Source organism: Anser anser (assembly GCF_964211835.1).
Source record: "Anser anser genome assembly, chromosome: 2".
Classification (NCBI taxonomy): Eukaryota; Metazoa; Chordata; class Aves; order Anseriformes; family Anatidae; genus Anser; species Anser anser.
The window spans coordinates 144,794,507-144,818,412 of NC_139721.1; the positions used below are offsets into that span (position 1 = coordinate 144,794,507).

A 23,906-nucleotide genomic window follows, 5' to 3' on the forward strand; every position below is an offset into this window, starting at 1 on the left:
AATGTCTGTCTCAACAAGGTCCAGCCGCCCCCCAGCTGAGAGAAAATTTCCAGTGATTCACAGATTGAAATGAAGCAGACTCAGGCTGTGCAGCTTGCTATCAAGGTCACAAACGTGGCAGATGATGGATCAAATGCTCCAGTGTTTTCTGGCTGTGCTCAGGCCATTGGTGCTCACTGGATAGTTTTGGCAGCTTTGGACCTTAGATTTTGGGACAGATTCTCACATCCTGCAGCTGAGCATCCTCTGTGGCTGGGAAAAGCCCATAAAGAAACAGTGATGGAGGTCACAAATATGCCTCTCACATTTTATGAAAAGAAATGAGCAGAGGCAGCAGAAAGCTCACCGTGGGGAGAAAGACGTGGGGTGACTTCATCTGTTTCATACCAGAGAAATCACATGAGCTTAGATGTTATGAGTGTCCCCATCACACAAAATGATTTTATGAAACATGAGCTATATCTATAAAGAAACCAGACTTCTTTCATTGTACTGTCTGCAGATTTCTTTTAATTATTATTTTGATGGTAACAAAGGCATTCCAGAGTAGCAAAGAGAGATTTAAAAATGTTAAATGCTGTTGTCTCCCACCCTTTATACAATCCAAGGACTAAAAGCAAGGACTTTGTTTTGTCAATACTATAAAGCTCTGTGCAGTCTGGGGAGATATTTTTGAGAAGACTAATTTCTAACAAAATCTGGGGGACAAAACCTAGCACCAGCCCACAGACTTGCTGAAATCTTGACTACTAGCCACAAAGAGTACCTGTGCAGGTTGCTTTGATGTGCTTCTGTTCCTCTGTGGCCTTTTAGCTACTTGCCGTTCTGAGATGGCACAAATGGATAGTGAAGTGTTACACAAAGCAACATTTCACTTGTCAGCTGCACCCCTGCTGTTGATGCTTCTCTCTAGGGAGCCATTGAGTTAAATGGTGCAGAGTCAGCTGGCTGGGTTTTTCTTCTCTCCTATTCAGTGGCTTCACCTCATTACCTCCCAGGTGAAACTGGAGCTGTCTGCATCAGCAGCCTGGTTCTGATTTCAAAGAACGAGTTAGGATTTATGACTATTGACCGCGGAAGGCCAGAGCATTGAAGCACTAGCCTATTTTAAATCTGTTTTACCCAGTTCTTTTGCAGTCGCTGCTGCTAGAATTAATTGTTGGGCTTTTTTGGTCAGTTTTGTTCTCAAATACTGCAGTAGAAAGTTGAAAAAAACATCGGAGAAGAGGGCAACACTACAGAGGAAATGTATTATAATCTTCCCTGGGACTCCTGAGAAATGGCACAGTAATCCTAGATGTAACATTCGAATAGTGCTTGCAGCTCTTCATTTATCAATTTTAAAAGTGCATAGCTAAATATAGAAGTATGCAGAACATAAAAATGCATTAATAAAAGAAAGGGAAATAATAATGGTTTGTTTGCTTCTCTGCTCTAACAGCTCAGATGATGCAGCCTGAACGTTTATAATTGTCATTGTCAGATATGTTTGAAAACTCATCTTACCTATTATTCTAAAGCAGTTATTTAAAAGATGTAAATCCTTTCATTTCTATGGAGATGAGCAATGACAAATAATTACAAGTGTAAGCTAGGATCAAGTGTATCTGCAAATAAAGCCTGTACTCTCGCAGGACATCTGCAGCTAAATAGTGCCTGAATCCTGGCTGTGCAGTGAGAGGTTCCTTGGCATTCGTTTCCTAACAGGCTAATCCTACAGTGACAAAGCTTAGGAAGGGGAAATCTGTTTTCTTCTTTCCCCCTCGGCATTAAGTGTAACTTATTTAATACAGAGGCAACAGCTACAGCAAAAATCCCAAGCCCTGCTTGTTCAGTTACTCAGAAATCCAGCACAGAAACCGAGGAAGTCGGACCACATGGAACAACTTCACATGTAAGGAAACTGCAGACAAAGAGTGGGTGAAGTGGCAGAATTTGAGAACGTTATTTTACTAAACGTGGCTTCATCCTCCGGCATGTTGATGCTATTTGCAGTGCTGCTTCTCACAGGCACCAGGTGGGAGAAGCACTTTGCGCAGAGCCCCTGGGAGCTGTTCATGTAACGGTGCTCTGCCAGTCTGCGAGCCGCATTGCCAGGCAGCTCAGAGGTTACCAGCTTTCTGTTACCAACTGCTCTGAAGACACAAAAATTGCTGAAAATGTGGTAACACAAATCATTAGAGAGGAAGTGTCTTTAGAAGCTGACAGAAGGTGTATGGGGTTGTAGGGAGCTGGATCATCCTGAGGGAGGAAGCCCAGCTTCTTCAGCTGATGTAAAGGTGTGTCCTGAGTTGGTGTCCTTTTGGATTACACAACTTTCTCTGAAACAACAGTTAGCTCACATAAACCTGCTTGATGACTTTGTAGTTCCTAAGTATTTCATGTGTCTTGTGTTACTAGCAGTGATACTGTAATTGGGCTTGTCCTCCATTCATTAATCCAAAGAGAAAACAGATTTAATTTTAGGCATATTAAGCTGACCTAACAAAGGAAAGGAGAAGGAGGGAAAAGCAAGAAGCAAAAAAAGACATGGAAGCAAAGATAAAGACAAAAAAAAAAAACACAGCAGAAATGTTCCTGCAGGCATAGCTGAGTGCTGTGAAGGTGTCTCGTAAAGGCAAGGGCTCTGGAAGACAGACGGGAAGGAGCCAGCAGCATCTGGGAAGCCCTGGCAGAGCGCGTCCGAGAGCCCAGCAGCCACACCACCCATCTGCATGCACGGGGCTGGCCTCGCCCTTGCTGGCCTCTTTGGGCTCTAAGTTCCTTGGGCAGGGATCATGTGTCTGCCATCCGGTGCTCTCATGAGTGCTATAAAATATTAGAGTGCTCTAACGAAACATGTGAAAGCCTAGAGGGCACCTTGAGCAGGAGAGAGATCTGGGAAAAAAAGGTAAGCTCGGTGTTTGGGTGTGAGAAAATGGGAAGTCAATTTTACACCTGCCTCTGCCCCTGACAGTGACCCCACTAGTGTCACGTAATGAATCACAAACGTGGACTGCTGCTGTGAGCCATGGGAGTGTGAATGGGTCGGCAGCCTGGTAGTTAAAGGGTGCTGCTTTTTCCAAGGCTCCTTCAGAGACCTGAGCTAAACTGCTCAGGAGATCGGTATCTCTGCTGGCGATGCTATTGCGCTGTTCTGGCAGAGACCGAGAGAAACCACTCTCAGAAATGATGCTGAGTGCTAGAGCATCCTCTGGGGATTTGGGATGCAAGCTCAGGTCCTTCCCTTGTGAGGGAAGGTTCATCCCAGGTTCAGATCCTTCCACACGAGGAAGGGAGCAGAACCTGTGATGTCCACTGTATCTCAAAAGGTGTAGGGACTCCTTGCATTTCAGTGTTAAGTGGGAAACTACCATTTCTGCAGTCACTGTTGAATGCATGTTTTAATGATATAGAATTTAAGCTCTCCCTTTCCTCACCAATATTCTTCATTAGGTTGGATTCAGGTATTTAAGTAGTTTAAGTATGACTCGAACAATTCTTATTTTGCAAATAATTGTTGCAAAGTATTTGCTCAGCCCTATCCATGGTAGTGCTAGAGCTTTCCTTCAATCTGGTATTGTCTCTGTAAACTGGCAAAATACAAACAAGCCCAATTTTTCCTTCAACCTTGTATTGTCTCAATACAGCTGAACCCAATTTGACACGTGAGGCCCTAGACCTGTGCTCTTCAGCTGGAGGAACCCAAGTGTTGGCGATGAACCGAACACACAACGTAAATCTGTTAGGAGAACAAGCTGTGTCACTGCTAAGGGAATTAGGACAACTTCACTTTAGCGGGATGTGAAGGGAATTGTTTGTGACAATGACCAAATAAATCTTCCGTGGTGTGTGGGTGTTTAAAGCACGGAGTGAATCCCAGTGAGAAGCCAGTCAGCAGCGGCAGAAAATCGCTCTCGCCGGAGCAGAGCGGCAGATTTTGAGGCCAGCGTTGTGTGTGAAGCCCCTCTGTTAGGCAAGGCAGGTGGAAAAGGTCCTCAGGTTGATCTGCTGTTTAAGATTCAAGACAAAGGAAAAAAAAAAAAAAAAGCATGTAGGTAGATGGAAATGGTCCTTTCTCTGTTGGTGTAGGAGGGCCCTGGGCCCTGGTCAGCAGGGGAAGGAGGGCAGGCGCCTGAAGCCCCTGCCCGGCAGGACCTTGCCTGTTCCTTCAAACTGAGTGTTTTCATCCTGCTCCTGTTGAAACAAGTAGCACCCAAGTCTCCCAGGCATGCTTTGTAACTGGGTTTTTGTCTGTTTAAAAGTGGGGAGGACACTGGGCTTCAGCCCTCGCCGCTGGGAGGGACTGATGCTTTCAGGCCACTTACTACCTGCTCGTGATCCATATTAAATAGGGCAGAAAGTAAAATTGTGCTGTGCTAGGTATTTTTTGGCAAAAAAAAAATGTGATTTGCTAATGGCCTTTCCTCAGTTGGATGCTGTGCAACAACATTCTTGAAATTAATATTTAATCAAATGCTAATAGCACTTTGTGCAGAGTTCAGATGTGCTGGTGAGGCTGTGCTGCATCCAGGAGCTTCACTCTGCTGTTTTGCTTCCAGAGCACTTGTGTGTTTTAAAATGATACACCAACAGATGTCTTTGGTTATATCTTTGCAGTCAGTGTAGAGGAAATATAACACAGGTAAACGTGACTGCAGGTTGTTTCACTGTATGAAGTTTTACAGTGCTGACAGCAAAATAAGACCTTCTGAGGCCATGGTTCCTTCAAAAGAGTGGACAGTATATTTGGAAAATGTAATAAATGGAACAGGACTGGCACTTACTGTGTCTGTTTTATATTTTACCCACAAAATTGAAGGTTCATAAAAATTATAGTAAGTTTTTCTCTTTCTTTTACTTCCTCTATGACCACTAAGTGTTTTAATTGAACAGTTAGGCACATGGCTTAATCTCGTGTGTTCTTGAGACTAAAACTTTTGCCTGCATTGCCAGATAGAAAACCTTACTGCCAAGCCACTATTAAAATTCTCAGTGAAATTAAATTGAAGGCTACATATGTACAATTAAGAATAATAATGGGGAAAATCAATCTTCCTGGTGAAGTGAGTGTTGACATACGAGATATTTCCTTTCAGGTTTGAATGAAAATGCTTGTAATGTTTTTCTTCGGTTGTCATTCAACCCAACATTAATTACATTGCAGGGTTTCCCCCATGACATGTTTGTTGAGCCGTATGTAAGTGACAGGATGATTATGTCTAAATGATTTGTAAATGTGTTGGCTTTGAGGGCTTAAATATTTGTGTAAATGAGTCTTCAAAAAGCTGAGGAGTGCTTGTTGCCACAGATAACAGGATAACAGCTTTTTTTATGCACCTTATTTTAGGGCTCCGTTTTGATTGTCTTGCTCGTTTTGGTAGTTTCGTACTTCAGCACAACCACCGTGAATATCAGTGGGATGGTTTCAGAGTAAGAAGCAAGCCTGTATAAAGAAGACAACAGAATCTCATGTGCAAAGAAGCAATTTCAATTTTAGCTTTAAGACATAAAAAGCTATGATGCATCCTCCTCTGAGAGAAAACAGTGAGAAAACAAACCTGATGTTAAGAGTCTTAATGTGGGGAGTCTTACCTCTGTGGAAGAGGTAATGTGTTTGGAAAATAGATTTAACAGAATTCCCACACAGTTATTTCAAAGGACAAGATTTCATAATAAACATCCTGGTGGAGGCATGATTGTAATAGGGATAGTATTCTGATGATTTTCCTTTCTAAGGAGCCACTCACACATGCAGTTACTGGGTAATGAACCTGAGTGCCGGGATGATGGCCTGAAAACACGCAGCAACCTATCCCCAGTTTTTCTATAAATTAAGAAATGTGTCTTAGACCAGGAAGAAAAGTGGAATGAAGGAGTATTGGAAGCAAGGCAGAGAAGAGAGAGCTTTAACTGGCACCTTTTCAAGTTGCACAGGTAGAGAAATCCCCTGAAGAACTGCAGCAGGGATTGCCGTGGGGCTTCCCGTTGGCGTGGGTAGGTCGATGAAGGAGCAAGGAGCTCGGAGGCACAGCGAGCGATGCTGCAGCCTGCAAGCAGGAGGGGGAAAGGGCAAACTCAGCCTGTGCTTTGACAGGTGGCATTTCCAATCCGCTGGGCAATTAGTGGGAAAGATGAGGAATTAAAAAGTATGGTGGGTTTACAAGATAATGGGAGAGGATGCGGTCTGCAAAGAGATCTGGATGTTTGTTGAGACAGTGACATTCTCACAGCTCAGATACGGGTTACTGCTGTGTAAAAATTGGCAGACTAATTTACTGAAAGCAAAAAAATATCTCTGGGCTGTCAGATGTTCTGCCACGAAACCGCTTTCTTAAGATAGGGGCTTTTTGCAACATGATAGCTGTGTTGGTTGTCTAAAGAAGATGTGAACTGATTAGGACATAGCACACTGCTGTGTTCTGAGCCAGCCTGTTCTCTAATCTCAAGTGATGCTACAAATACATATTCCAAATGATCCTCAGTTTTCTTGGAAAGATCTTATCTTTGTTAGTCCTGCCAGTGAAGTTCAGGCTGTGTACCTAATCTCTCTGACACCAAGTGTGATGGGTAGAGTTTTAAGCAAAAATAATTAACGTCCAAACAATTATGCAACTCTTTTCCTCCCTCAGAGACCCCACAGGCCACATTGCTGACTTCAGGCATAGCTCAGGGATTTTTTCACCTGCTAACACTGAAATCCAGCAGTTTCTGTGGTAAAACTTGACAATTGGTTGGCATCCCAAGGCAAGTTTACCCTAAAATGAAGGGAGAGAGGTTTGCTGAAACTGTGGGTTAAGAAAACCAGAGAATTCAAGTATTAAACATTTAGGAAAGAATTCACTGCTAAAGCTGGAATTTGATGAGGACCTGGGGAATCGTGTGGCTAAATGAATGTTATTCGCTAATTGGCAATAACAGCAAAGGCTGTATCAGAGTAGTATAAAAACAGCCCTACCGTATGGTCCTTCTCGATTCTGCTGCTCTCCTGTCTCATGGGTGGCCCTTGAGGCTATGCGGGTCTTTGCTCTTCAGGTTTCATAACTTCTTATCAGTCTCAAAAATGGATTTATATTAAATAAAATGAGTATAAATTAAAGAATAGAAGCAGTTTGAAGCAGAGTAGATTTGATTCTAGCACCATTAACCGGTAATATCAATGAGGTGACTGGAAGCGCTGGAGTCACTGGAATTGTGTTGATTTAAAAGAAAGGCCAATGAGAACTGAACTGGATCCTTCTCATTTTGTCTTGCGAGTGTCTGTTACAATAAACTTCATGTGACAGAGACCACATATGTCTTTTGTTCTGTGCGGCTCTGAGCATGTTACTGTGATTCTGAAAATAACCGCTAATCATTTCCTGAAGAATTGTCCTTTTGGATGCACCACTGTGTATTTTCAGCCGCTTTTGACATTATGCCACTAAAAGCTGGTTTGCCTTTCAAATGTGATTCTTCAGCTGTAGTTAGAGGTTCAGCAGTGTAATTGCCTGTGAGGATAAATGGCTTTGTCTGAAAGATTCAGAGATTACAAGGTTGGGGAAGTACGAGGGAGAAAGACATTGGATGGGTCCTTGGGATCTACTAAAATTCCTCTACTACACCATATTGAGGGAAACTAAAATAAGAAGATCTTAGCTACAGTTTTCTGGTGGAAAGAGGTTTTCATAACAAAGCTAGTTCAACCAGTTTATTTATTTATTTATTTGAGGGAGCATATCAGCTCTGGTAAGCTTGGTGCAGAAAGGCCAGGAGACCAGCCTGGAGCGCTGCCTGCTCCTCCAGAGGGCTGCCTGCTGGCCACAGGCCCGTTTATACCTTCTTGCCACCAGATTTCGTTTTTGTATTGAATTGTGTCTATGTTTTTTTGGAATTTTGCTTGCTATAGTTCTACACAGTGCTCTTACAGCTAGAATTCTCTCATTTACAAGCCATCTTTTAATCCAAATCCTAACTTGAATAAAAACTGGAAATAATCCATTAGACTAGCTGAGCAAGTCAACAATTTCTTTCAGAAAACCAGTTTTAAAATTGGCAATTTGTAACTAGAGGTATTAAATCAAAACGTGTAGAATATACACATTAAGATGTGATTCTGTGATGACATGATGTATTGCAAAGTGACTGCTATAGTACATTTCAGCATAAAGATGTGATGAAAATCAAAATGGAATTTTGTAAAAATAAAAAAAAGTGGGAGGCATTATTAATGAGTAGATCTGATAACCTTTTAAAAGCATTATACATTATCTGTAGCTAAAACGAAGAGACGTTCTAGGTTTTCAGGATGCTACTAGTTTCTGTGAATACTTGGGTAAAGTTTTTTAAGGGACTAAAGAATGCAGGTGAAAGTGTTTTTGTGTTAAATCATCTGTCTTGTGGCTGTGGAAACCATAATGAGAAAAAGGTTCATCAGTGCAGTATATAAATGAGTGTCATTCCTCTTTCTCACATGTGATAGCTGAAGGTGAATGAATGGGCACTTGAACAGACTTTGCTGCTGGTGGAAAGATGCATTTTTTAGATGGAGATATTTCATTGCCCGCTCACTTCTTTACATTTGGTCCCTGCACAGGGAACTTTTCCTTCACAAAATGGCTAATTGTTGTAACAAAAGCCTGTAAAAGTTCACTGGGGAAATGAAGTTGTGCATTTACAGTAGATTCTAATTTGAAAGTTAGCCAAATGCTGAGCGCATTCAGATACGTTTCCCAAATTTACTTTAGTCTGAATATAATTAACTTCAGTGTCTTTAATTTGCTTTGCCAGTACCATCACCACTGCCAATATTAACAGGATTTTTTTACAGGTCAGGGCAATTATAAGCACCATGCCAGTCTCAAATGAGCTAATAAGGAGAGCAAAGAGTTATAGCAAAAGGTAAATAGAATTTAGCTTGTCAGGTAACCTTCTCAGTGGTCACAGCAATACTATAATAGTATATATATTACAGTCAGCAAGTTATTGCTTGTTAGAGCACGGATCCTTTATTTTTTTCATTTTTTTTGCTCTGTTTTCCTTTTGGGTAAGATACTGACTAAATATCCTGGTATTTACACTTGTTCACCAAGACATTTATTATAATGCAAAGCTGTATAAAATACCTAATCTTGACATGCTTTGGTGATACGCATGTTGGATCAAAACAGGAAGCCTTCCTTTCCCCCCAGAAGAAGTCCGTAGATAAGAAAAATATGTATCTTTCGTAAGACAAGCAGAAATGAAGTTTGTAGATAAGCAAAGGAAGCATTTTCTTGGTGAGAGAAATGTAAGGAATTGATAGTAGGTAAGTTGCATTGACAGCCTGCTGAAGTATTTGTCCTGGAGCAGCCATGCAGATGCCTGTGAACTTCTGAGCGTTTTGAACCTGATCAAGAATCTCCAAACCTGACCTGGGAGCCTACAGACTCTGCAGGTCAACAGGGTTCTCATTTACCAGGGCTCTGGTAACAAAGAGTGCTTTGCTTTCTCACCTGACATTTCTGACCTTTTTGAGGGCTTTCAAAACATTGCTTCTGGGTTTTGGGCTTTTCAGTACATTTCCTACAGCTAACTCCTTGGAAGGCTGATGTGAGTAGGAGCAGAATTTCACCTTAAGCTTCTGCCATAGTCTATTTGTACAGCTTTGTAATTCTGTACTAGTGAATGCAATCCTATAATATGATAACTATATCCAAAAGCTTGTAGATGCAGAATCCAGAAACTTCCTGAAAGCTATAAAGCAATGACAGTACTTGGGAGAGTTTGCCTTGGACTCAAGAAATCTCAGTAGAAGTACTCATCCTTGAACTTGGCTAGTTTATAATTCACTTATTGCACAGAAACACTTTAATACAATTTACCTTCAAGAGGTTTTTGTTTGTTTGTTTGTTTCTGTTAATGAAGTCAGTGGTCAAGATGAAATTTTAGGAGTCCCAGATCAGAAATTTGGAAGTCCCAATCTGTGTCCAGTTTGTGCTGTTAGATTAGGAAAAGTACTGGTCGATGTATTTGAAGAGACTGTTTAGGCTACTGAACAGGCTGGTGCCTAGATTTGTCTCTTGCTTCTGGAGTGTTGTGAATAAAACTTCTCTGCTGGGAGTGAGGTGAATGGAGAGCCCTTGTCCCCGGGGTGATGTGAGAGACTTTTCTGGGGAGGTGAGTCACAAGTCTCACTTCCTTGGTGACGTGCTCTGTTTTGCAACAGAACGAGGGTAGAAAGGACAGAGAGGGGACCGCGATAACACAAAATGTAAAGCCACGTGTGCTATAATGTCATCATTCTTCTGGAATTGTTAGCCCAGAAAAAAAGCATGCGCATTATTTATTTCTCATATGAAGCAAAATCTGATTCCATTAGCTGCAGGCTAGTGAAATTATTAACCAAATATTTATTTCTTAATCTGAAGGTTGTCTCTTTTTCCATTGTCACCTTTGTAATATCCGTGTGTTACCAACTAAAATATATGAATTTGGGACTGAGCCTGATTCTGTCTTCATTTGTCCTGGCTTTAACTTTCCTGGTCCCAGGGAGTTTATTCACTCAAGAGAATTGATAGCTGTGCTGCAGACTCTTCAAGTGATTTCAAAATGAGACTTAAAAAGTGAGAAAGTGAGATGATGCAGAGCAAGGGTGGGCTTCTGTGTGTGCATGTGTGTATCACATTAAGGCTGGCAGGCCTTTGGTGCTATTTCTGGAGTTGCTTTCAATAAAAGGGGTTTGCTTTGCAGATGAAAAATAAACTTGACATTTAGTTGAGTCTGAGGCAAACTCTTCCAAGCATCTTATCGTCTGCTGAGGTTTATACATCTACGGTATACTGCTACCAGATGCTGTTTCACCATTTCTGAGAGCTCTGAGAACAAGAGTTACGCTTCCATAATTAATAATAGAAAACAATTTCCTTTTTAATTTTAACGATGTCAGAAGAGATCCAGTCCATCATGCTTTGTGAACCGGCTTCTGGCAGCTGCTGAATAATAGAGGGAAAACTCCAGCTTGTGTCCTCTCCAGTGGATATACCATGTTACTTGTTATTCATGAGTCCCTGTTTTCATTCAAATTCATTAAATAGAATGGGTGGGTGATACATGCCTCTTATTGCCTAGAGGCTACTTTGATTCATGTGTTTCAGCATTACCTTTCTGCCACTTGCAAGTACTTGAGAAACAAGTAATTACAATGCAGATAAACTTGCTGAATTTTCTGACGTTCTTAATGATCCCTGGGAAATTGGCTTCCAAATTTGCACTCGCATGCTTTTTCAAATAGTGTTACTCATGGTAACCCTGCCAGGAGTGAAAAGGAATGTGAAGTTGCAGAGTTTCTGGTTCCAGAGATTGTTTGATGCTTTGCTTTGGCTTCCTGCTGCAAGCTGAAAGAATAGAATAGAATAGAATAGAATAGAATAGAATAGAATAGAATAGAATAGAATAGAATAGAATAGAATAGAATAGAATAGAATAGAATAGAATACAATAGAATACAATAGAATAGAATACAATACAATACAATAGTTCAGTTGGAAGGGACCTACAAAGATTGAGTCCAACGGCCTGACCAGTTCATGGCTAGCCAAAGGTTAAAGCACGTTACTGAGGGCATTATCCAAATTCCTCTTGAACACCGACAGGCTTAGGATGAGAGGCCTTGCAGAGGGACCTGGATACATCGGAGCACTGGGCAATCAGCAACGGCGTGAAGTTCAACCACAGAAGATGCCAGGTTCTGCACCTTGGATGGAGCAATGCCAGACCCGGGCACAGGCTGGGCAGTGAGTGGCCGGGGAGCGGCTCAGCAGAAGGACCTGGGGGTGCTGGTTGGCAGCAGGCTCAATGCAGGCTCATGAGCCAGCAGCGTGCCCTGGCAGCGAGCAGGGCAAACCCCATTTTGGGGTACAGTAAAGACAGCACAACCAGCCTGTCAAAAGAGGTGATTCTCCTGCTGTATTTAGCGCTGGTGCGGTCTCATCTTGATTTTTGTGTGCGGTTCTGGTCTCCACAAAAATAAAAGGATGTTAAAGTACTTGAGAGTGTCCAGAGGAGGGCAACAAAGCTGGTAAAAGGGCTGGAAGGGGTCCTGTGAGGACAGGCTGAGGACACCTGGGTCGTCTCTCCCGGAGAAGAGGAGGCATCTCACTCCTATCCCTGTGGTGTTGCCATCTGCCACTGGGTTAGCTCATTTCAGAACTGGTGAAGCCACCAGCCTGTCTGGGACCTTGACTCAAAAATGGTGCATCACTGAACTGGGGGAAAGCAGGGTACTGAACCAATTAGAGCTATATGTATTTCATCATTCCAGCTTATATTTGAATTTAACTTGTATTTTGGCATGCATATTGCTGTACATCTTGGAGGATTAATTAAATGTGGATATATTTATATGGTGAAGATTAGTTATACTGAAGATTTTTCCTGCTTGGAGGTCTCAGCGGAGGGTGCTGCTACCAAGATTTTACGGCACCGTGGCATGCTCGTGAGTCTGGGCTGCTCCTTGGAGGCCCCTGGCATAGCACTAACACAGAGCCCCACCAAGGCTAGGCTGTGGTGTTAGTTATAACCTTTTGCTTCGATTTGTTACCCAAAGGTATGCCTGTAAGTCTTTCCCAAGCGTTTTTAAACCCTTCAAGCTTTCCTAGTGCTAAAGAAAAGGCTGAGTGAGCCAGGTAAAGCTGGCAAATACTGGGTGCTGGATTTTCATTGTGACAGTGGGACACACAGCACCTCTGCAGGACTTGTGCTCTGTAATGAGTACTCACTCAGCATCAATGCTTCAATGATGCTGCACTAACCTGGGGAGATCAAAGTGAAGCTGGTACTGTCGAGTGCCGAGAGTTCAAGGGGAAGTTTTTCTGACAGCAGTAATGAAGTGCTGCTGCTGACTGTTGTATCACACTTGTGGTGGGGCTTGAACAGCAGTCTGACAGACCATTGTCTGCATGGCTCTTGGGCAAGAAGAGGAATGATGACTTTGTCATGAAATCATTGTTTCCTTTAGTATATGAAACTGCGAAGCAAACCTGGTGGTGAGATTGAAAGTAGTCAAGAAGAATTTGTAGTTATCAAAGCTCAGGTCACAGGTTAAATTGCTCTTAACTTCAATTCTGAGGGACATCCCAATCTTGAGGGTGTAAGACGTGGCTGTAACAGTGGAAAATATTGTTTGGCAAGTAGAAAAAATCAAATTCTGATACTACCCTGTAAGCAACATTAACTTTCTTGGTGAGTTGACTCATTGTCAAACTGTACAGTCCAGAATAGAGCAAATTTAATAAAAGGATTTTGAGCTGTGGACAGTTACTTTGATTACTGCATGACTTAACTGTCTTCTTGCATGAAAGCAATATGCTTTTCAAATGCATATTGCCAATGCACAGAACCTAGTTGGGAGTTTTGTTCTACTAATGACCACCAAGTAAACAGAAAGACTCCGTAACAGACTGTCAGACTCTGTTTTGTGAAAAATAATAGTGTTTTCGTTTAACAGTCAGTGAGGTGGCTATTTTCCTTCAACTGCTATGTAATGTTGCACTAATATAAAAGGAAAGAATGATGCAAAATTGAGCAGAGATATTAAAATTTGGATCCTTTCTGAAGCCACCTTCTCGGTCAGGTTCCACAAAAAACACTGAAGTAGAATTTCAGTAAGAAGTGATTTTGCGATGAGAGGAGCATCAGTTATTCAACTCCACATAGCTGGACTCATCTCAAGACTCCTGACAGTCTTGAGTGGTAAAACCTCTGGAAAAATGAGCCAGAATCTTAGCTACCTAAAGATGGACCGAATGCCAAAGAACCGGTGCATCAGATTATTGTAGCCTGTTTTCCTAATGCATTTTCTTCTGCTGTTAATTGATGTCTGAGGGCACCAGTGGCAGCAAAACCTTTTCCTTTGACTGTGGCATTGGTAAGGGCATTCTCTAGTGTTTAATAAAACTCTTGATGTAGCTCTTCCCTGAGCAGGGATAAGGGTAAATTATGTCTACTAGGATATCACTCTTCTGAAGCTTATGGGAACCGAGGAAGCCTCTCACCCCTACCACACTGCCTGTGATCAGCCAGTAGGTTCAAAAAGTTATTGTGGATTGGGAAAACACACACAACTGTTCCACACCTTGCCAGTATGATCACATATGTCTTGCTAGTGTGTGGAACCAGCCTAAAAATAATGCTTAGATTCAAGAAACGATTGCTATAATGGTTGCTGGGAATTGCAATAGAAGGGACAGATGTAGCAGCTGGCTGGAAGGTGTTGGATTAGTAATGTTGTCCATGTTAACTTATTAAAATGCTGTGTACTGTTTTCCACCATTTTATTCCTCTGTCTGAATTAAGCAGCTAATTTAATGATTTATTGTAGCAGCTATTTGGTAGCTTTGGGATGAACTGTAAGAAATGTTTTTCCTTTCCAAAAAGCAGAGCCAGCAGGCTATCCACACTGGTGGGATTTTAACAGATGAACTCTTTCTAAAGAATTGAGCAGTCTATAAGATGTTCAGCCGTGCCCTCCTGTGAGATGAGCAGTGCAACTCCAGTGGACCTGCTATTACTCTTTCCTATTCTGATTGAGCTTTCTTTGCTAAAACTGCACAATTCTCATGGTGGGTTACTAGCCTGGACGGACTATTCTAGTGCTTCTTATCAGCCTTTAGAAGAGAATGTGAATGGCTGTTCTTAAAATTGTAAAGAAATATTTTTAATGAGGCTTTAAATGTGCAAAATGGATTTCATAATGAAAGTCATTTTTATTATTGTAGAGGTAATAGCAGTGGAGATAATGGCATTTATTGGCAGACGTAGACCAACTGTGAAAATTTGATTTAAAATGGTTAACATCAATAAATAATACAAAATAGAGTTATTTGGCATTTTTTTAAAAAGACATTGCAAAATACTGCTAGCTTGTTAATAATTTAGAAAAACATGAGTAGGTGAAAGACAGCTCTGGTCCACCCTGCATGGGAATCAGAAGCAGGTCCAGCTGCTCCTTCACCAAAGGGTTTTGGAAATGGCTCACATTCTTGCAGAATTTGGCAAGCTCTCTTACTCCCCTGTGTTACTGTGTGGCCCATCTCCCAGGCAAACTTTTGTGATGTTTGCTGCCAAGTCACAGATGAATGCAGAAGCAGTTGGCAGAATGAGAAGTCCAGAGGCGAAGGACCCATGTGTATTTTGGTATATTCCTTGACAGCTTCTGGAAGGACTTCTGCAGATAATGTTTGGCATTTCCAGTATTGCTAATGTATAAAATATGAAATTATCCTAACAGTAGGAAAAAAGTCTGGGAAGAGATTCAGTATTAAGAGAATTCTCTCTAATGTAGATAAGACCGTAAGGAAGTGAATTAGACTTTTCTCTTAATTCTGTCTAACCCATGCTAACAGTAAAAATGCCTTCATTTATCCTCAATATGAATGAAACCTGGCCCGGAGAAAATGTCTTCAAGGTAATCAGGCTGCATTATTTAATGGCTATACAATTATCAGTCCCTATGGTGTCTGTTAACAGGTTCCCCTGTAATTGCAGTTTAGTTTTCTAGGAGAGGACAAAATGGTAATTTTGTCCTATAGCATATCCATCAGAAGCAAAGTTTAATATGTTTTAAAATGATATTCAGGTTACCAATGGCAATTCCAATCTGTTATATAAAGAGAGATTTTTTTTTTTCCTAAAAGTAGCCTGACTGTTGCCTGCACAGTTGTTTTCAGCAGTAATTTCAGCAGTAATGCCTTAAACACTGCCATTGCTTCAGAGCCTTTGAGTGTATAAACTACACATCTTCTGAAAGTGGTTGTAATTGTGTGTTTGTGATCTGGACTGTGGAAAGCATCATTTGCAGGCTGAGGTTGCGTTCCCCATATGTATGACGATAGCTGCAGATGAGTTTTCTGATGCTTAGCCCCTTCCTCCTGCAAGTAACCTGCCTTCTAGCACTGCTATGCTCACCGTTTTCCCTTCTCACCCTCTTCTAAGCAAGTACCACGATTTGTAATATCATATATCATATATTATAAAATATATTTCTCTTTACAAAAAGCTCCATTTCCCTTTTTTTTTTTTTTCCCACTAGCACTTCACTTTTTGTCACGTTTGACCAGTTATTGTCTGTTAACCTCGAGTGGTGATCAGAGCCCAAACAGGGCCATTCCTTAGGGCCAGGGTTCCTCAGGGATGCAGCCGGGTGACTGAGCTGTTCCACACTGCAAAAGGAGTGTATTAGGAGTTGGAGACTCTGCGAGCTTGAACTTTTGCTGAGTGGCTAGGAAGCCACTAGAACTGTGTCTGAATTGACATCAACTTTTCTGCTCATGGTTTGTTGGTAGTAGCCAAAGTGTCCTGATAAAAAAAGATAACATGAATAGCTTTTTCCATTTTATGACTGTTTTGACACGTAGCTAAGATTAATACAAAAATCACACATTATAGCTTTAATGATCACATGTAGCTTATAATTATTTATGTGACTGAGCTGAGACTCTTTATTATCACTGCTCGCTCTGGTCCCGTAGCTGAACAGAATCAGAATAATGAGAAATCCCATTAAAATGCAGAGTGGAGTTTTTAGCGAAGCTTCAGACCATTGGTTACTCACCTGAGACAAATATTTTCCTGATGCCTAACTTTGTTTTAAGCTGAATCAGATCAGCTGTTGGTGTGCTTTGTCTGACTTGGGATTTAAACAATGCAGTGTCATTATAAGTGCATGGGTGCTGGGAGAAAAATTATGGGAGCCTACCAAGTAACCCTGGTATATCAGTTATGGAGTGTCCAGCCCTGTCGTTCCCTTTTGAAATGAAATGGTGTATCTGAAGAGAAAAACCTTGTGAATAGCATTGTTAGCAGGCTGAATCCTTAGCTGCCTGGAGGCAAGCTGCCAGCTCCCAGGTGTGTGCACAAGGCCCTGGGGTGCACGGATGCTGTGCGCTTCTGAGGAGGCTGCAAACACATTTCAAAATGCAACCCTGCTCTTGGCAGATAAATGAAGTGAGAGAATGTAATGGGTAAAGCCTTTTCAATGACAAAACTGTCATTGACTTCAGCAGATGGATTTTTACTCTTTTATCTTCTTTCATTTATTTTCCTGCATGAGTGTGCCTGACACATGGCAAACAGGATGGGAAAGGAGCTCCCGGGGTCTCGCAGGACACCCGCCTGCTTCAGCAGCTCTTATATGCCAGACCCAAATTGACCTTTACATATACAGTATTTTCTAGAATTTCCACACATGCTGCCACAAACCACAGCGATGAAATGTGTTTATTTGTACTGTTTCTGTTAAATTTTATCCATCATGTCTTTACTCTTACTCCAACTTTTGAACAAGGAGTCGACTTTAGCCAAGGCAGACATCCCCATCACCCTGGGCATGCAGAAACACAGACTTTGAAAGCTGCTTGTGTGCTTTGAAAAACTTGAAGTACCCGAGTCAAGGCTGGCTGTATTTTCAGTCTTCTTTTAATTTTTAATTGTTATTTTTTGTAATTCTAAAATGACTGGTTTTACCCTTCGGGTTGAGAATGTCACAGACTACATTTATTTGGTGGTTCATATAAGTTTTTAAATTAGATATAGCACGTGATGCCACACACTTCCTTTTAAGCTATTAGTTTGTTTTTTATCTTGCTGTCATCTCCACTTCTATTTTCTTGTATGGATGTGATGTCTGCTTTGTGCATCTGCTGAATACTTTGTCACTTGATTTCTGTCCAGTCAGATCTGGTGAATGGCTTTGCCTCTTTTATGCCAGAAGATTTGGCTTAGACTTCCAAAGCAATTGCACAGTTTATTCTAAGAATCAATTTTCTTTCCAAACAAATATATTCTTTATCATGTTAGATTTCTCCAACTTTGTCATTTACAACAATCAGCAGAAAAAGTAAACCAATACAACCTCTTTCTGCTGGTTTAGATGGTGTGTCTGTGTTGATTCAGGACCAATTTATATTTACTTATAAATAATTTCAGGGTAAATAATCATATCTTCCTCTTTGCGCTGACTATAATTTAAAAGCATAGTATGTTAAACTTAGGAATCATTTTCTTATACAAATATTGTAAAGGTGAAAGTAAAAACTTGCAAACCCGGGAACAGACAGCTGGAATAAACACATGCTGGAATAAATAGACAACTATAACCCTCTTTTTAGCAAAGGTTATGAAGCTGATGTAAATTGTAACCAAGCAATCTATAAGAACTGGATAATGGCTGGAAGTTAAAGCAGTGTGAGTGCCAATTACGGGAGGATGTCCTGAAAGGAGTATCAGGGGAAGGCTCACTGTAGCTATCCTGCATCTTTTGCTGTTTGCCTAGGCACTTGCTGTTGCATCCATAAGAGACGGAATTAAATTAGGCACAATTTTTAAAAGTTGATGACCACTGACGAGCAAACAGTACTCAGAAATACGGTGGTTTTATTCCCACAGCTTTGCTTTCTCGTTCATGATAAAATCTGAAACCAGGTCAGCTTTATGCTTCCCTTTTTTGCTTATGTGGAGGTAGGTATTTTTCAGGCATGCATTTTTCCACTGCTAAGTTCTATATGGATGAAATCTTGTGTGACCTAGCAGCAGATTAATATCTTACTGGCATCGTCTACAAAGTCTGTTGCGAGCTGTTCAGTCCCCATGCTCCCGGTGCCCAGCACCCAGGAGTGACACAGGAGCTGTCTGAAACACGGTCTGATTCCCAGTTACATTAAATAATCTTACTGTTCTGTCAAGGTGGAGCTTGCTGTGCTGGGCTGTATGCCCTGCAGAACCTTAGGAAGACCATGATCTCCGTAACATTTGCCCCTGCTGGTTGATACAGGACTAACTTGTAAAATATTTTCAAGAAGAGAGGAATTTCTTAAATCTAGGAATAGTATTTCCCGTCTTTTTGGCCACATGATATTTTGCGTTCTTCGTGCTTCACTGCTGCAATTTCTTAAAAAAAAAAAAAAAAAGAAAAAAAAAAGGAAAGAAAGAAAGAAAGAAAGAAAAAGACTGTAAATAGTTCTGTTTCCATGAAACGTTGGTAATCTCTGAGCACGCTGCAATTTCACAGTTTGAAACTGTATCTGCTTTGTGGAGGGATCCAGGCTTGCTTTCCCTCCCCTCCTTTCACCAGACTGATCCTTTTTATAACTTTGCATGGGATTTTATGGACTGCAAGAAAGAATTTGAGTGATGGTTCTTATGTCATACATTACAGTTGCCAAAGACAAGAAACACGGGTAATATCTTACACCAAAGGAAGACAGCAGTGTTTGAAACACTCTTTGTTTTCAGGTTCTGGACTGGTTAGGAACAATAAAACAGAAAGATTATTAACTTCTGTTGGTATGATTACTGGATGTGTGTGATCAGTAAAGCATTTATTCTAATGCAGAGCTGATTCGTGAGGTTGTGACACATTTTCATATGAAGAATTTCTGCAGTGAGAATAGATTATAGATGTGGTCCTATGGGTGCTGTGGTATTTGAAGGATTCAGTTGAAGCTAGCTCTTTTCTTCCTTGGCTTCCAAAAGCAAATGTGTTATCTTTAGCAGCACGTGCATTCGTCTTACAAAGAAAAAAGCCAGAAAACCACAACAGAATTTTCCCTTGAAATACGTTTCTGAAGCATGATGACTGAAAGGTGCTGGAGATGACAGAATTTGCACATTGTTTTCCTTCTTTAGCTGCTTTTTTGTGCTTGGCTAAAGAGGTTTTGTTGTCATTGGACTTACACATTCATCTCACTTTGATGTCTCCTGTCCTCCACCTTGTCAACGGTCACATTTCTGTGGAAGATGAAGCGAGAAGAAAAATTATTTGCGCCTTCTCTTTTCTTTTTTCTTTTCTTTTTTTCTCTTTCCTCTCATGTTTACGTAAAGGCTGAATGAAGTTTCAGTGTTCTTGCATGCTGGTTTCCTGCTTATTGTTGCTTTCCAGTAGCACCCACCGGCCTGCACTGAGGTGCTGAGCTCGGCACTGCGTACACACACATGAAAAAAAACTGCTCTGCACTACCTGAGGGCACGAAAAGCAAAGTGGCTTTCCCAGTATCAGGAGGGGTTATGTCACAAAACTGAAATTTGAGATGAATGCTTGAGTTTTTATTAAGTGTCAGCACGGACTGTCCTCTCGTGGTTTGCATTTGATTTTTAAAACTTGTGTCTTATTTACTTAGCTCTGTCCCCTGCATCTTCCTCCCAGCCACAGGCAGGCAGAGATTTACACATATTCTGCAGTCACGGTCAGCTGCAAACAAGTGAAACTTAAGGAACTAAGAGGGCAGAGGATATTTTAGTTAAATCATTCAGTTGCTCACTGAGGAAATATGATTGTCTAGTTCCTATTCACAAAGGCATATTGATATGGTATATCAACTATATTGGTATAGTATCTATATACTAGTACCTATGCTGACAGGAAGGGCATCTAGGATGGCAGTCTATTTTGATGTGGTAAAGTGCAATAAGCATTATTGGGAAAAATCATTTACCAGTGTTTCTGCCTTCACGTTGCCAAAGTACTTATTTCTTCTGTGCTAATCACAGCCTATTTCTTGTGTAGAAGTGCTCCTACAATAGATGTTCTGTCACCATCAGAAATTTGCTGTGGTGATCCTTGTGTTGGAATTCAGTGAAAATGAAGCTGAATTAAAGCAAAACTTGTTTCACATGTTACTTCCTTATAAAGGATGAAGAGAGCTTGGGAGGAAGTACAAGGGCTCCTGCTCAATGTCTGTTTGCTCTCATTGACCTTGGTCAGATTTAGGACCACAGCCATTTTGTTTAACCAGTCGTTGGCTTTGTTTTAACTCGGTAAATCTCCACTAACGTATGGTTTCCAGGCTGGTGGGTGTACCCAGTACCAGCCCATAGGTACCGGGCTTTGTAGGCGGGCTGCAGGTGTCCGTGCTCTTCCTCACACAGCATGAGCCTTCGCCGTCTGAAATCCCCTCTGCTCTGCTGGTGAAAAGAGATGGAAAATGCCTAGGAAAAATACAGCCATGTGGTGTCCCACCTAGGTTTGAAGGTGGCCAGGACAGACATGGCTGTCGGAGCTGTGCTGAGCTCTGCAGGCACTGCCTGGCCTGGGCTTGTCCCCTGTCTTCTAGGGGTTGTCCCAGCACGTGGTGGAAGTGGGATGTGGGGCCTGGGTGCAGGTTCAGGGCCGTGCTCAAGATGCAGTGTGGATGGAGCCTGGCAACTGGGGACACCTCACAGGGACAAAACTCAAATTTGCCACTTGGTCGGTTTGTCATGGGACAGGTTTGTTTGTAACTGTGCTGTTCACTAGGGACGAAACAAAAACAAACAAACAACAACAACAAAAAAAACAAGTTGGAGTGAAATATGGCTGTGGGAAGAGTCCCTGAGAAAATAAATATTGTCAGACTGGAAGGGGTGTCTGCTCATTCTTAGAAGTCTGCTCACAGGATCTTGTAATGTTTTGCTTATGTTTCAATGTATATCTCAGTATACGGTTGTATGATCATCTGCATTACTTTTCTTTTTTTCCTTTCTCACAGTGCATGCCAATTAAAGGCCTTGGATTTGTGCTTGGAGCCTACAAATGTATTTGCAAGACTGGATTCTATCATCCCAACATCTTTTCAGTGAACAGCTTTCAAAGTAAGTGCCTTTGCTTGAGTCTTAGGAAAAAAAAAAAGAGAGAGAAAGAAACCAGAGATCATTAGTAATGCAGAGCTCCTTTTTATCCTAGTCAGGGTTATACAGTGAAATCCCAGTGGTTTGCAACTCTCGGATTATGTAATGATTTAAGGAGTTCTGTCCCTTTGGTTTGCCATTTGTGATACACTTGAGAATCCTGTAAAACATACCCACTTTACGAACATTTGATTTGTAAATAAATTTAAAAATATGAAAAGAAGTCTTGCTATAGGGAAATAAAGACTTCTGGCATCTCTGTGTTCAAGCACAAGTATTGAGGAATTTAATCTAATAATTGTCTCTGTTGTTAGGTCAAACTGGAATGCCTTAGCCTCTGGCTTTGTGTGTGCTTTAATTGTTTTAATTTTACTTCATTTTCAAAGGAGAATCCAAAGGAGCATGTCCAAGCTCTCATTCTTACAAACAGGCTGTTAGAGATGGGTGAGTTCTGAGCCTGGTTGGCAGTATGATATGGATGACATATAGCCTACACTTCCCAAGAAAGCACGTTGTGTGGTACTTAAAGTGAGTTAAAGGAAGTAGGGAAACAGAACTCCATTGATATACAGCAGGAAAAATACAAAAAGAATACACAAAAAAATACAAAAAAAATACAAAAATACAGAAAAAAATACACAGCAGGAAAAACAAGCATCTCCAAAGGTGGTGTCTGTTACTTTTATCATATGACCAAGGTGTGATCTCTGTGCAGACTTTGCTAGTGAATCCCATCCCCAGCTTCTTGGCCCCATGTTACAGTGTACCTGATAACTGGGTTAACACTGCTGGTTTATTGTTAACTCAAGAGCTGTAAATAAAGCTTCTAAGTTCCTTCCCAAATTAGTTACTTACAAGCTCTGCTTCCTTATGTTAAAAGTGACAGGGTTTATAGGCAAAAGGTGGGTAGCTCTTTTAATAGATATTCCTGTTTGTTTGATAATGGATATTCCCTGTTTATTTGCAGCCCCAAGTTCCAGAGGTTTCATCTTTCATGACTTGTGTCATGGGATGGCCCATTTTTATTGATTAGGTCTGGTTCTGATATAGATCGGCCAAAGTATCTCACTCCTAACTCGGCCTATATTATATCTCCTGTAAATATATGTAGCATAAATAGCACAGTGTTTGTTTAAAAAATTACTTGGTGAGTGTTTGTTTCCCTTCCCTTTTCATATTGTGGAGTGTTGTAGAAGGCAGCCTTGTGATAGTGCTTTTTCTCTGGGCTCTCTATGAATCTTTTAATAGAAAGAGGATGATGCTTGGTTGCTCCTGCAGTGCAGTGAGTTATGATGGAGTTGGGATTTAACTCTTTGAATGAGCATATGGAAAAAGACAACAACAAAAAAAACATTCATAGTTTTTTATCATACCAAATGACATAGACCACACAAAAATAATGTGGCTAGAGACATTAACAACAGTGATCATTACGGATGAGATGCATCTTTATCTTATATTAGCTGTCTAAAGTGCAGATGTGTGGCATATATTAGTCACCTAGGTTTACACTGTAGTCAGTAGGGAGAGCATGGCTCCCCTGGAGGGTAATCCTGCTGCTTTGGAAACTTGTCTTTAGATGAGAGAAGTAACTCTTTAGGCAAACAGTCTTTTTTTTTTTTTTTTCCCCTCCATGTACGACAGAAGGAGGAGCCTATATGACTAACTTAGATTGGATATTTTGCTTCTAAATAGCTAACATACAGTGAAATGTTCTCATGAAACTGTTTGTATATACTGATATTTAAGGGGGTGGAATTAAATGATCTGTGGCCTCTCCGATCTGGCCATGTGTTACTGTGAGCTAACGTAAGCATGAGGTTAGAAAAAGTCATTAATAAAGAACTGCTTTTAATTCATCTAGATGCAGCTCAATTTGCCAGGCTCTAGAGACGACTTCAAAATGTGAAAAGTGAGACCGGTAGTGGGAGACTGGAAGTGACTGTGAATTAATGGAAGAAAAAACACTGGTTCAAGGGAACTTAACCCTGTCACCCAACTGCATTCTGTAAAAACAAAAACAGAAAAGACAACAAGGTTAGAATGGCTGTAGTATGTATTTGGAGGTTCAATACGGTACTAATACAGGGATTCTAGACACGATTCCTGCAAGTTTTGACAGAAACTGTCTGACCTGAAGATCTCTTTGTGGAGATAGGTTGGTGAAGTGTGATGATAAGAGAGATGAAACTGCATAGAAATGTTAATGGCTTAGAAAGTATTCCTAGAGAAAGAAAATCAAGAGGCAGGAAAGATTTGCAGGTCTCAAGATAAGATCTAAATAGGTAGATAGATTAAAAATGACCAGT

The 23,906-nt window shown here is 41.0% G+C and overlaps 1 protein-coding gene across 3 annotated transcripts in view; it reads left to right on the top strand.

The window, feature by feature from the left end:
* GPR158 (G protein-coupled receptor 158) overlaps nt 1-23,906 on the top strand; it is a 199,248-nt gene that overhangs the window by 62,864 nt on the left and 112,478 nt on the right. For all 3 annotated transcript variants that reach the window (XM_083827610.1, XM_083827611.1, XM_083827609.1), the window contains exon 3: nt 21,459-21,561. In XM_083827610.1, coding sequence (XP_083683736.1) covers nt 21,459-21,561 — 103 coding nt within the window. The remainder of the gene's footprint in view (nt 1-21,458; nt 21,562-23,906) is intronic.